We start from the raw sequence: 13,615 nt of genomic DNA, 5'->3' as shown, positions 1-13,615 counted from the left end.
AGATTTCTAGAGGGTGACTAGTAGACATTGACAATAAAGTGTATGGAGGTAAAAACACTGTCACCAAACTGTGTCCATTACAAAACTGTAATTTCTGTTGCTTATACCAGTATTGATGTACATTTATCATACGACTGAGCTCAGTCAAAACCCGTCATCAGACCTGTTTTCCTTCCTTAATTCTCACCCCAATCTCTCAAAAGCAGAGAAAACTTACAGAATTATGTGCTTTTACTAGAGAAGGATGTCACTAACCAGAGGAGAAAAGGGGCCTGTTTTCAATCTAGAGACAACAGTTTCTGATCCATTGGATCCAGTCCTGAAATCCTTTCACAGAAGGCTTTGATTAGAGATTTATCAGGAGAGGCTTCTGCTGCTGCTGTAGTCCAGAACAAAGGTACCTAAGCCCAAGGGACAGCAAGACACAGCAGACCTGCCCTTCTATGTGAAAAACAGTACAAAAATTAGATACATGATCTGAACTATTATGCACACTAACATACTTCAAAAGGAAATGAAGGGTAAAATATTGTAGAGGCAAGTAAGAAAGAAACCAGCTCAGTTTAAAAAAAACCCCAAACAAACAAACAAAAAAACCCCCCAAGTTCACTGTTCCAGATATTGCTGGTTTAGCTTCTGATCTGACACCTCAGGTCTAGTTGTATAATGCACAATTTACTCTTTCTATCCAGCTGATAGATACATTTATGCTTTGGTAATACCTGCTCATTCAGACATCACAGAGAGCTGGAGCAGCTGGAACTTGCATCCAATCATTCTCTCATAGTCACTGCTATGGAATATTTTCACTTGACATCTTTGTCTAGCAAAATCATTTGCATTTTTTTAATTAGGCTTAGCAGCATTTACTTCCTCATCTTTCTCAAGTACCGAAAAATCCTGTAGAGCACCACAGAACAGTTTGACATGCATAGATAAGCAGAATGGATTTAAGGACTTAAAACGCTTTAATCTTGTTTTTTGCTTCTACATGACATACAAATGTCTTTGAGAAAAATAATTGATTTTTATAGTAGTTTAGAGCAATGCTGTACCAAGTGAAACTATCTAGGTGTGTTTTAAAAAATCAATAAGCAAATACTCAACTGCCCCAGAAATCTGAGCATTCATTTAGTAATGCACCATCAATGTTCTCCTCTCCGTAATCAAACATGGTAATAATTTCCCGCTTCAGTTGCTTATAGGATTAAAGAATTAATCTCTTTGGCTTTGTAGACTACGGGCAGTTACATTTCTTGGCTTACCAAGACTAGACTGGGCAGAGACTGCCAAGGCAATCAGAATTTGGGGCTGCAGGGAGTCAAGTCTTTCACCTTGGTTTCATTGTTAAATAGCTTGTTTTTCCAAACCATTAAATATTTTATGTTCTTTGGTGCAGTTATTTAGCTGAGTGTGGCCTGTAGCTAACCACAACAGTTAAAAATTCATGGCATTTTGGCATCTGAAAGTTTCAAGAATTTCTATGAAATGTTTTCCCCGGAAGTGTCTAAAATTTGAAAGTACTATTTCATAAAGTTTTATCTTTGTCTTTCTGGAGCAGCCTGGTCACTGATATATTGTTCTAGACTATGCTGATATTTGGGTAACAGGCCTGCCTGCCTTGCTGAGCAGGAGATCAAAGGGTTCAGGAAAAGGATAAGGTGCAGGACTGGCTTCTGAGCAACCCATAAACTGATTTCAAATAACATGCACTTATTATTTTGCTCAGGAACAAATCCTCCTTTAAAATATCATCTCCTGCAATGGTCTGATGGAACCATAAATTTTCCATACCAACAATCTCCAAATACAGGAAATGGAAAAAGTCAAGATTAACTTGAAGAAAGCTAAATGATGGTATCAATTATGTTTGATGGTTTATATTGGTTTATATATATATATTGGTTTATAGTTATCATTGTTTTATTTGGACTGGCCTTGAAATCAGATTTCTCAGCTTTGTTAACTGTCACAGTTATATTATCTAGTTCTCTGAGATTCTACTTGGCATTTAAATGAGTACGGAAAGAAAGAAAATAAATAAGCGTAATAAGGCCTATCAGAAAAATAATTTAAGAAGATTAATGCAGGCACATAGGGTTTTACAGCAATGTACATTAACTCTGTAGTCCTGCACAAACGATAATAGTTTCTATTCATTCTTCAGTAAGAACTCCTTTTGACACCAGTCTATAAATTAAAATATTGACAGAGAAAAAATGAACTTTTTAATGGCAAAGGGTAGAAATATTAAGCTTTTTATTGCTTTTGGCCTTAATGGATGCAAAGTCTTTTCTGTGAAGGAAGTTTTACACCCAACTTATGCATATTCATTGGGGCAGTCACAGAGTCCTTGTTAACAAGATTCCCATCAAATGCAGTGGATTTGCCCAAGACCCCAAATTTCTGAAGATGCAGTGTAGGGGGACTTCTCTCCAAAACCTGAGTCACAGAGAAAACCTGCTTTTCAGCACATGAATCAGAATTATACTGTAAAAATTATACTGAAAGTTGCAACTATACTGGCCTCAAATGTCCATCGTGGAAGTTTTATTTTAGTAACTGTGGTGAAATGACTGAAGTCACAAGCTTCCAAAAAAATTTGCTATCAGCCTCCTTTCACACCAGTCCTACCAAACCTAGATGATAATAAAATTCCTAGGGTCTCCAAAATTATTAGGTAGTTTGTTTTGTTATTACCTAATGAGTAATCTTATGCGTCATTTTAGAACATTTATTTAGAAATCATCATTTCACAGCTTTTTTTTTTTCTTTCTAAAAAAACCCCCAGAAAAGATACTTGAAACTCTATTGGGATTACAAGATTCAAGAAATTGCAAGTTTAAAGAACAGAGAGGTCAATGATTAGGGGTCCTTACAGACAGGATATATACACACACACATATATCTCTATATTACAGGAAGTCAAGACTTTTTATTTAGCCATCACATTAGCATAAATAAGTCAAGTGAAAATAAATACAAGGTTCTGTTGGGGAGTTTTGCAGATCAGCATTTTGTTAACCATCAAAACAAATGCTCTTGTCATGCAGCCTGGCTGTATTGCTAGAATCTGCTGGAAAAGGCATTTTATGCTATTCTAATATAAGTCAAAAATATGTGAGCGTTTCTGGTAATTTTCAAAGAGACAAAGCTCACAGCAAATTTCTGGGCAAAATCTGGCACATTGCCACCCCTTTGATATTTTTTCTGTGGATTACAGTTTGCTTTGGCTCAGAAACACAGAGTAAAAGTATTTTTCCCAGGGCTTTTGCTGACTTCAGCTCCTAAGGGAGCCTGTCATGCAACTGTGCGTTCTATGAAATAGTCACCATTCCAGTGAAAGATGCCTTGGAGCAGCTATATTCTGTTACTGTGCTGTGGGGAAATTATGGGCATCTAAACTATATTTCTAAAGCCAGGAGAGTCAGACTTAGGTCTAATAAAACTTTAAAGCAATTGTATTGTTTTTCTACTTTTGCACAGATGAAATTAGGATGAAAATAGGCTCAGAATTCCAAAACTGCCATCCTATCTCAGAGTTATTGCTAAGAGCAGAAATTGAGGTCAGAGATTCCATTAAGTCCTCAAAACAACTGTCATAGCAATTAGAGTTGATGTAAAATTCGATCACCCTCTTCACAAACTGTATCTTCGTAGTCCTACGTTTAAAAAAGGGATAAAGTGTTTAGAGTAGTGTATAAGAAACAATACATGCCCTGAGAACAAACAATACCTGCCCAAAATGTGGAGGGGAAACAACATGGAAGGAAAATGCCAAGCCTTTAGTATTTCATAGGATAATGCTAAATAATCAGAACATCACTGCATGAGTGTAAGATGCATGTCACTCACAGTGGGCACAAGGAGCGAGGCAAGATGAAAACAAAGCACAGTCAGATGCATGTTAATTTAAAAGTCATATTGGGAAAGCTTTATCCCTGTATCACCCAAACCAGGACAGAGAGGACACAGCCCTGACATACAGCTGCCTTCCTGCTCCTGCCACTGACTCTGGTCAGCAACAGATGGCAGCATTTAAAGGGAACAAAATAACTGCTGAGTGCATCGGGGAAAGCTTGAAGTGCGAGGAGCAGCACAGTTTGAACTTGCCTTTCCTGCTGCGCAGCCACAGTCGCTGCAGTTCTCTGCCCTTGAGGTCTACATTCCTTTCAGCGCTTTGGCTGGTTGTGTATATAAAACTGCCTTCAGTCCTGGGCTCAGCAGTCCCTCACCTTCTTATGTCACGCACTTGTATTCCTCATGTCCTCAAGCTTAGGCATTTAAACTGTTTTAACTTGGCACCCAGGAACTGCCTGCTCAGAATTACTTTCTCCTGACGTCTTCTCCTGGATCTAATTACCTTTTTCATTTCTGTTTGTAGGAAATTAAACATGAGTTTTATGGGCAGATTACAGTGCAGTCCCAAACCAGTTTTTCCCTTTAACTCTCTCCTGGACTATGAATTGGCATCTGGCATGTCTAAAGTTGACTTGGAGATGTGACGAGAGGATGGGAGAAGCAAAACAGCACAGACCTTGGACATAAAGACTCTATAAACTCAGTTTCCAGACAGCATTTACATGCTGACATGCCAACCAGGACAGCACAGAACAGGGAGAGTTCTACACAATTCCCCTGCACACCCAAATACATAAGTTTAGCCTATGATGAGGTATATGGCACCAAACCCAACCTGCTAGTGACACTAGGGCAAAGCTGAGGATCATCTGGATGGATACAGTGGTGCAGTGACAGGGATGAAGTGATTTGTGTAACCTGGATATAGTCCTGCCACCATTTTGATACTGTCTTTAACTGTGTGGTTGTAATGCACCAACTCAGGGATTAGAAACAAAGAAAACACGTTTAAGAGTATCCTTTAAGTTGCAAAGTCAAATGTTAGAAAATGGCAGATACACAGGGCTATGACTGTTCATAGTTTTGCCCCTTTTTGTAGGCTTCCTGTTCACTGTTCCTGTGTTGTATAAATGTGGGCATGTGAGGTAAAATTAAGGTTGCACAAGCCATCTGTATATAGTTCTAATTTTTTACTCTTGTCTCTTCAGTTTAAATTCCTTTCTTTTAAAATAGATATTGAAACTTTGGGCGGAGGGTGGTATATAATGTAGATGTATTTGATTTTATGGGGGGGGGAAAAGCCCACCTCTTGCAGCACTTAAAGCAAATGTTGACCATAGCCCTCACAACACACAACACAGGACTGTGGCTCTCATTTCACTTACCAGAGCAACTATATCAGTAAGGTGCAAGGGACAGATACTACCCCAGTGAGAGGGAGGAACAGAGTGGATTTTCAGTTCAGTCTCTTCCCTAAGGGAAAGCAGGAGGAACTCAGGCTTCACAGGAGAAAAGGGACTGAGCATCTCAAAGCTGTTTCTGTTCTCTAAAGCTGCTACTGCTGGGGCAGGGTGAGCCTAGCCTTCAGACATCTCTGCTGAGTTAATATTTTGGCACAGAAGAGGATTGAAAAACAAACATATTTTCTTCTTAATTAAAAGAAACACTAGTTTGATAAAAAGCCCACAAGCTAGGGCTTGCTTTAATTTCACCAAAAGCCATAAGATATTTCACAGGACAAAGGAAAAGCCTTTCCCTGCTGTCAGACATTGACACAGACAACAGAGAGAAGCATCAGCACTTCCTAAAACAAACAGAAGACAGGAGTCTTGTCTGGGGGGAATAGTATAGAGCAGAAAGACTTCACTCTAGAATAGACACTTCAGAAAAATACACTTTTGAAAAAAATTACTGCTGTTAGCATTATGTCTCTGAGACAGTGTTTCTTTCTTACCATCGGTGTACTCTTTTATCTAAGGAATATTAAAATGCCAGTAATACCAACCTTGGTTAATACAAGCTGAAGTGAAAGCAATAAGGAAAATATAGACAATCATATATTTCTTTGCTTGTCATTCAGCTGTTTGGCAGTGTTGGTACTCTGTAAAGTGAAATTGCTTTACTCTTCCTAAGTGAGAAGACTGTTAGCTTTTAGCAAGTAAAATATACCATATATATACTGTAATATAAAAAAAATTCTTAATATATAGTTCTTTTAAGAAGGGAGGTGTCTGCATAGTTTCTACACCAGCTTGAGTAGATTTCAGGACTTGAAATCATTGACCTAGAGAATTTTCTCCATACACCTTTTACCAGTCACAGAAATTATCATGCAAAAATAGGGAAGAAAAAGAAAAGAAAAAACCACATTTTCTCTGTTTGCTTTTTATATGATCCTGGAAAGTAAAGACTTTTTCAAGATGAAAGCTCAGCAAGTTAGTGATGGTAACCTGCCTGGTACTGTCGTAATAGAAATGCTTGGAGAGTTTAAGAAGGAAGAGGAGGCTTGAGGGTCAGACCTCAATTTGTGCTATTCATGTACAAGAAACTTCATAGTGCAAGAGTTGCTACTTACAGTGTATTTATACTGTGTATTAAATAATTAATGGACATATAACATACTGCTTTGTGCCAGTATTGAGACTCTAGTTTTGAGTGCAGTGATACATGTTCACCACAAGAACAGTATTTTTTTCACTTGGGCAAATGGGATTTCTACACCTGGAAAGCTGAACCAAAAGTAGTAGTGTAGAGCGTGCCAGGAGGGAACTGTAGAGTTAATTTATGGTTACAGTATCCATCTAGTCCTGCCTCCTGCTCAAAGCAAACAGCAAAACAGAAAAATGAGTTCTTCAGTGTCTTTCACCACTGGAAAACTATTTTTGCTGAAAAATTGCCTATAATTAAAACTGCGAAATCCAGAGAACAAGAAAACACTAAAAGATTGCATTGGCGGCGTAATAAATCAATGTGAATTTGACACGTGTGTTTGGAAACTGGATTCAGAACTGCTGTAAGTTTTATGACAGAAGTTCGTTGGGTTCTGAAAATAAAGAAATAAAGGAAAGAAAGAGAATGTGACTTTAAATACAACATATTCCTGCTTATATTGAGATTTCTTCTACTGAGGCATTAGTGAGTTCTATGCCATCTATGCCACATGAACCAAAGATGATTGTTTTGGCTGCTCAGAAGGGCCGTGTCTTTAGGATGGTGGTTGGTGTCACTGGCAGGAGTGCCAGTGTATGGCACAGCAAAGACAGGTACCATTGTACCAACAGGCAGGTAGGAAAGGACAAAACAAGGCTTATCAGAGAATCAAGTGTTGGCCAGAATGTCCCCACAGACCCAACTACTGCTGTGCAGCTTTTCCCCAAAGCTTTCACCCCAAATCCAGTACAGAACTAGACCTTACCATTCTGGCGTGGGAGCTTGGAAACAAAGCTCCTGAGGAACAGCCCTACTTTCAGCATGGGGGTGAACATGCCTGAGAGGACTCAAAACTGGTCCTGCACCTTCCAGCACTCCCACCCTGGTTGCCAAATTTATGGTCCGTAAGCAAACACACCTCCATGCACCTGCAGACTCATAACCACATGCCCTGGTTATGGGCAAGTCCATGTACGAGTCAAGACTATAATTTTCTAATGATTTTTAACAACTATTGCTGATATGTGAAATGCCTACATGTGAAAACCCTGTGGAAAGTAAGAAAAATTTTTGTCTGTATAATTAAACTGCAACGTGTTTAAGACATTACATAACTACCACATTATGTTGCTAGAGGGTATTTTTTATATTTTATAGCTTAGACATTTTTATAACTATTTCTTAAAAGTTCACCAGATGACAGTGGCATATCCTGATTGTTGTCGTTATCAGGCATAGAAATATTTTTGCTAAAATATAAAAGGGTTGGAAAATACATTTGTAAGTTCATATAAAGATGCCATTAAACTGTTTAAAAGGGCAAAAAGCTTTCTTTTTAAGTGGGATTTTTTTGGTGTACAATGGGAGTACTGGCTGGATCTTTCCATCTGCTGTGCTGGCTGTTACTGCAGATGGTCATAATCTGTACATATGGTATGTGCATATATAAACTGAAATCAGGGTTGTCTTGGGGTAAAAGCAGGCACACAACAGGAGTTCAGATGCCTAACACAAGAATGTTTGTGAAAAGGATAATGTAGAGCATTTTTATTTTCTAGGGGATATTTACATAGAATTAGGATAAGAAGCATTGAGTCTTTGCTGGGAAAGAAACAAAACACAGAAATCGCTCAGCTTTTTTCAGTTAAATTCTGAATCTGGAATTAAATTTTGGAATCGGGTGTTGGCTTTAGCTGAGCCTTGAATTTGAGTTAGGTTTTGCTTTAAATCAAGACGACAACACCAAACTCTCTCAAACTTCAGAGCCTAGCTTTTGAGTCCCTGCTTCTAATTCAGAAGTAGAGATGGAGGAGGGATTTTCTGATTAGAAAACAGCCCTCCAGCCAGCATATAGTAACAGTCTTCAGAACATTTAATGGTCTCTGAAACTCATAATGATCAAAGAAGGGGCAGAAAAATTTGTCATTAAAAGTAGTACTTTCTGGTAAATCATGTACTTACTAGGCAGTTCTGCAACCTATGGTAGTACCTGATTAGCACTGCTGAACACTTCTGGTTGCATATTGGCTTACGAATAAAGGTTAAAAAAATATTTTCAGAAGGTTTTAAACTTCTTTAAACTTATAAATTCTGGAAAATTAGGAAAAATACTCCAATATTTATGTGGTGTGCAGAAAAACTCGAAAAGCAGCTCACAACTGTACTTATGAAACATTTAGCAACAAGTGCCTGAAAAGAAGAAGAAGAAGCCATTGAAAAAGACATGAAGAATTTATCTGATATACGGTCAAATGCATTTTTAACTTTTCCTCTACCTTTTCTAATATCCTCTGTATTACAGTTTATTGGCAACATTCGCTCGTTCATCAGGCAAGCTGATTGTCAGAGCAGATATAGCCATGAGTCTTATTCCTTTTTTTCTCCTTTCTTGATATCAAGAAAGTTCTCTTTGCTAACCTTTCAGCCTTTCTTGTAGTAGGAAAAGGCTTCATATATTCAGCTACAAGGCTAGAAAAGGAACATATACTGACTTTCAAAGGGTTGCTGCCACTCTAATACAATTTCATAAGCTACTGTTTCTTTTTCTCTCTTATTACAGGTTTGTTTTGTGAATTTAGATGCCAACAGAGATGATTGCAGCGATGAGCAAGTGAAACAGGTAACTGTTTAGGTCTTAAAAACACGCACAGTGGATCTAGTCAGGTGTGCCAGAACTCTCCAGTACAAAACCAGATCAAAATTCTATGAACAAATCAAAGCCAGCCCTAGATTTTTAATGCTTAAAGAGAGCAATGCATGAGGATTCTGAAACTGTCTCAACACTGGATCATGTTATATAACTTTTCTTACTCCCATCCCAGAAATACATAATGAATTGATGCAGTCTGTGAAATCACAACAGTTTTATGAATAGATTTCTTGCTCAGCCTTGGTTTTATCAGAGAAGTGACCATGGATATGTCATACATCCAATTTTTTAAATTGTCATAATACTGCATAAAAAGAGTTTCTGGTGTCTCTCTGTCCTACTGCCTAAAAGCCTTTGAAAAAATCTTTTACTCATTTAGGTCTTGTTCAGCTCAGCAGTCTTACTCAAACTCCAGATAGTATGATTATGTGGTCTTTAGGAGGGGTCTAAATAAGACAGAACTAAAGGTATTTTTTATCTGTTTAACAGAAGTTTCTGAGGGTAGAAAAAAAAGGGATTTTAAAAAAATAATAAAGAAGATTGGTTATTTTACAAACACTAAGACAAATTACATCATGATATGCTATTTATGATACATGCCGTTCCAAAAGAAACCTTAAAACTGTTGAAGTCACATTTTAAAGATATGGCCTAGTGTCAGTTTTGTGCTGACATCTTCCTTTATCAGTTCATTTCCATCATCCTGGCTTGGTGCCTATGATAGACACAGCAATACGAGGGCAATATGTAGTGAGTGAACAAAGGTAGGGTCTCCTGACAGTACCCAGGGAATTCCTTGGTTAAAGCATTACAGTTAGTTTGCTGAAACCACTTTTAGCTCATAGGAGAACAACCAGTGCTGGGACCTTGATGCCTCCTGCAAGTCATTTGCTAGCAGGACCAGTTTTTCTATGCTGTTTTCTGCATCCTGGATCTGTGAAAATTCAGACATCAAAAATAAATACAGGATCTTGCAGCAAAATGACTTTTCTGTCGACTCAGCAGGTTAACTGTGCAGAACAGCTTGAGAGGGTTTACTTTACCGAATCCCTAGAAGCACTAGTTGTTTCCTATTAAGCAGAGGTTTTATTGTTGTTGACCGTGTTTGTTGAGGAACAAAAGCTGTAGCAGGTCATGAGGAAATACCACAAGTTTCTCCCTCAGTCTTAGAACTAGATATCTGTAAAAGCCATCTGAAATTAGCTTTGTGCAGCCACCCTTTACAATGCCTGGAGGTTTGATGACTCCTTTGCAAGCACAAAACCCCTCTGGAAGCAGCTGCGTGTTTTTTATCTACCAGCCTCAGAGCAGGGCTGTGTTCACCACCCTGAAGCTCTGATGTGGCAGCAGAGCCTGGTCAGCTCCCCAAAGCACTGCACCCACCGTGCCCACAGCAGACATTCCTCTCCTGCACGAGGGCACTGGTAACAGAGACACCCCAATGTTTGGCTGTATTCTAGAAGGGCAGTTTGTGGTGCATTTATGTGCAAACACATTTATTCGCCATAACTGGAGAACGATACTCTTTTTCTTTTTTAGTTTTCAATGTAGGTAATGAAAATTCCCTGCTAGCACGAGGTGCTTTTTCATTCTTCTCCAAGAGGAAACTCCCTCATCACGTTTTTTGTGTATAATAAGCAGTTTGTGTAAATTACCACTGAGTGGGGTGGAATTTTATAAAACACACTGGTGTCGTGAAAGCATTTCTTAGAAGAATTTTGAAGATGTTAGCCTAACTGTTGTTCATATGAAATATTTAACCATTTCCTAACAGTTACTTTGTTTACTAAGAGGTACTGTTAGGATTTTGCATTACCCACAGAACCTTGCAGTGGGTTAAATTGAGGGGGGTTTAGTGTAAAATAATCATGTTTTCAGACTTTTTTTTTTTAATTTTGAACAAAAGGTAAAGAACTGAAGTAGAAGGTATATAAAATGCCATCATTTCCTACCTAGGAAATCTGATAAAATGTGGCAATTTAGGCAGTAGAAAAATAGAGATATGTAGGGAAACGTGTGTGATAACAGAAAGGTTATAATTTGGAAAAAAAAAAAAAAGGATGAGAACTTTTTTGTGCAACAGTAAAACGTCAAACTGAATTGAAGGACTGAATTTAGTTATGTCAAATAAAAGTACTTAGTCTCATGTGATTCAGTCTGCTGAAAATTGAACTGTTCTCTAATATTGATTTAGCTTTTCTAAGCCAGAAAGTTTTATTATGTCTAATTCACTCCAAGGAAAAATAGCAGTACTGCAAGCTTAACATTTTGAAGATAAAAAGGAAGAAGTGAAACAAAGCCTATGGCTGGGTGCCCAAGATCTGCATTCCCTGACTGGCTTTGCCATGTGTTGTGCACTAACACATGGGCTCTGTTAGTGCCTAAAATGGAGGTGGTATTTACTCTACTCCCTCTGTAAGGGGCCAGCCTTGATTTTGTGCTCTAAGAGCAAGCACACAGAGATCCCTGGCAGAGGGAACTGCACTCTCAGGCACTGTCCTTTTGTCCCGGACTTTGTACACAAAGGAGCACAGATGTCCCCTGCACGGGCTGGGGACTGGCTCCCAGCAGTATGGCAGCACAAATCTCCTGTGTTATGTAGCATCACTGATGCTGTGACTGTTACTGCTTTTACCTTTAGCAAATATGTAACACGTAGGAAGTGACTGTGTCATTACAAATGAAAGGTCACAAAGGTGCCCAGTGGAACAGCAAAGAAAGGTATATTTCATCTGTCCCTTCAATATTTCTGTTGTTCCATGTTTAGCATTGTGTCAATTCAGTCAGCAATTTCCAGCTAACTTTTCCTTCCTTGCTAGTCAGAAGCTTGGAGGAAAACAGGAAGATTTGCCCTGGTCTCATTACCACACCTAACAAATCTTTTCTGTTTCAGACCATAACAGAGAGAGACAGTGTTTCAGTCTCTCAGGAACTCACTTGTAATAGGAAGCATTTAGATTCACAAATCTAGTCAAGCCATTTATCACATGACAATGTCAGGGATGGCAGATTGTCCTGCTGGATGCTTGTGCAGAAGTTTATAATGTCTGGTCTGGTGTCTCAAAAGAATGTGCATTTTAATGCTGCCAGTTCTATTCTTAATCTAGTTGAAGTAATACTTTCAAGTAAGCTTTCTAGAGGGATACATATAAGTGTTATTTCTGAATATAACTGTTGAATATAACTGTGCAACTCAGATTTCATTACCTGAGAGTAAAATCCATCTTTCATACTACAGAAGTTGATCAGCGTCTCACCAAACCTCCCCAAACTCATCAGTTCGATGAACGTACAACCACCAAAGGAAAATGAAATAGTCCTGCTGAGTGGATTAGCATCAGGAAACCTTCAGGCCGATTATGAGGTTCCCCAGGTAGGAATCAAACTCATCTTTAAGGATCACATCACACCTGTGAAGGATGGAATTTGGAATACGGGAAAAATGAACCCGAAAGCAAAGACCTCACATCAGTTTGAGATGAGTGGGAGTTTGCAAACATAAAAAACCAACAGACTTGTATTAGACAGATTTAAGTGTGTGGTGGGCAAGGACACACACACACCATTTACACAGACAGGCAAGATCCTGCTATTCCCTCTAGATCCTGAGGGTGTCTGGATTGCAGCTGATAATGGTTTGAGCCACATTAGCAGTTGATCCTTCAGGGAAGGCAGGCATTGGTGGCAGAAATGAGATTCATATGGCCAGATTTCAAGACTAGCAGGAATCAGAAAGGCAGCACAGAGGGGAAAGGAAAGATGTAACACTTCTGTGCACAGAGCTAGGCCAGAGCACAGCTGCTACAGAGTCCCTTTCAAGTGAAGTCTTGCCACTTCCCACTTTTGTTCCCAATGCATCTTCTCCCACGCGCGCACCTCGGAAAAGGGCTGACGATAGGACTTGAAGATCCTAGAGGCTACTGTAAGCCTGAATGTGATCAATGTGAAAATACCAAGTGACGTTAACCGTATCAGAGATGACACCTCATTTAGCTTCTGTCAACTTAAAAAGTAATTAATGCATTAATTAAAATTTAACATTTAAAGGAGCTAGAGGCGAGGTTCTTGTGCTAACTCCTTCACTCCCATTATTGCCAATTAAACATTCCCTATCTGTGATCTGAAAGCCAAGAATTCCTCTTAGTGGCACCACATAGAGAAAGGAAGCAAATGATAACATTTGCTTAAAGACATTTTAATACACAAGTTCCAGAAGCTTAACTCCTTGTTGTAATAAGAGCTATTTTCTTCCTTTCCATTTCTGTCATCCTTTATACCCGTTCATGTATGTGTAAAGAAAGAGTGAAAAATATGTCAGTATTTTTGGGCCTTATTCTGATATAATTGGGCCATTCATGAAATGGGAACAACTTCATAGACTAGAATCATAGAATGGTTTGGGTTGGAAGGGACTTTAAAGATCATCTCGCTCCAAACCCCCTGCCATGGGCAGGG

General features: G+C 38.7%; 1 protein-coding gene across 3 annotated transcripts in view; it reads left to right on the top strand.

Moving 5' to 3' along the window:
• The window catches only part of SPHKAP (SPHK1 interactor, AKAP domain containing), a 68,488-nt gene that overhangs the window by 36,231 nt on the left and 18,642 nt on the right, over positions 1-13,615 (top strand). For all 3 annotated transcript variants that reach the window (XM_017822422.1, XM_017822420.1, XM_017822421.1), the window contains exons 4-5: positions 9,071-9,130; positions 12,399-12,533. In XM_017822422.1, the coding sequence (XP_017677911.1) occupies positions 9,071-9,130; positions 12,399-12,533 (195 nt within the window). The remainder of the gene's footprint in view (positions 1-9,070; positions 9,131-12,398; positions 12,534-13,615) is intronic.

This window comes from Lepidothrix coronata, unplaced genomic scaffold (assembly GCF_001604755.1).
Source record: "Lepidothrix coronata isolate B3197 unplaced genomic scaffold, Lepidothrix_coronata-1.0 Scaffold97, whole genome shotgun sequence".
Classification (NCBI taxonomy): Eukaryota; Metazoa; Chordata; class Aves; order Passeriformes; family Pipridae; genus Lepidothrix; species Lepidothrix coronata.
Note: the sequence above shows the minus strand (reverse complement) of the source record. Positions and strands in the feature narration are given on the sequence as shown.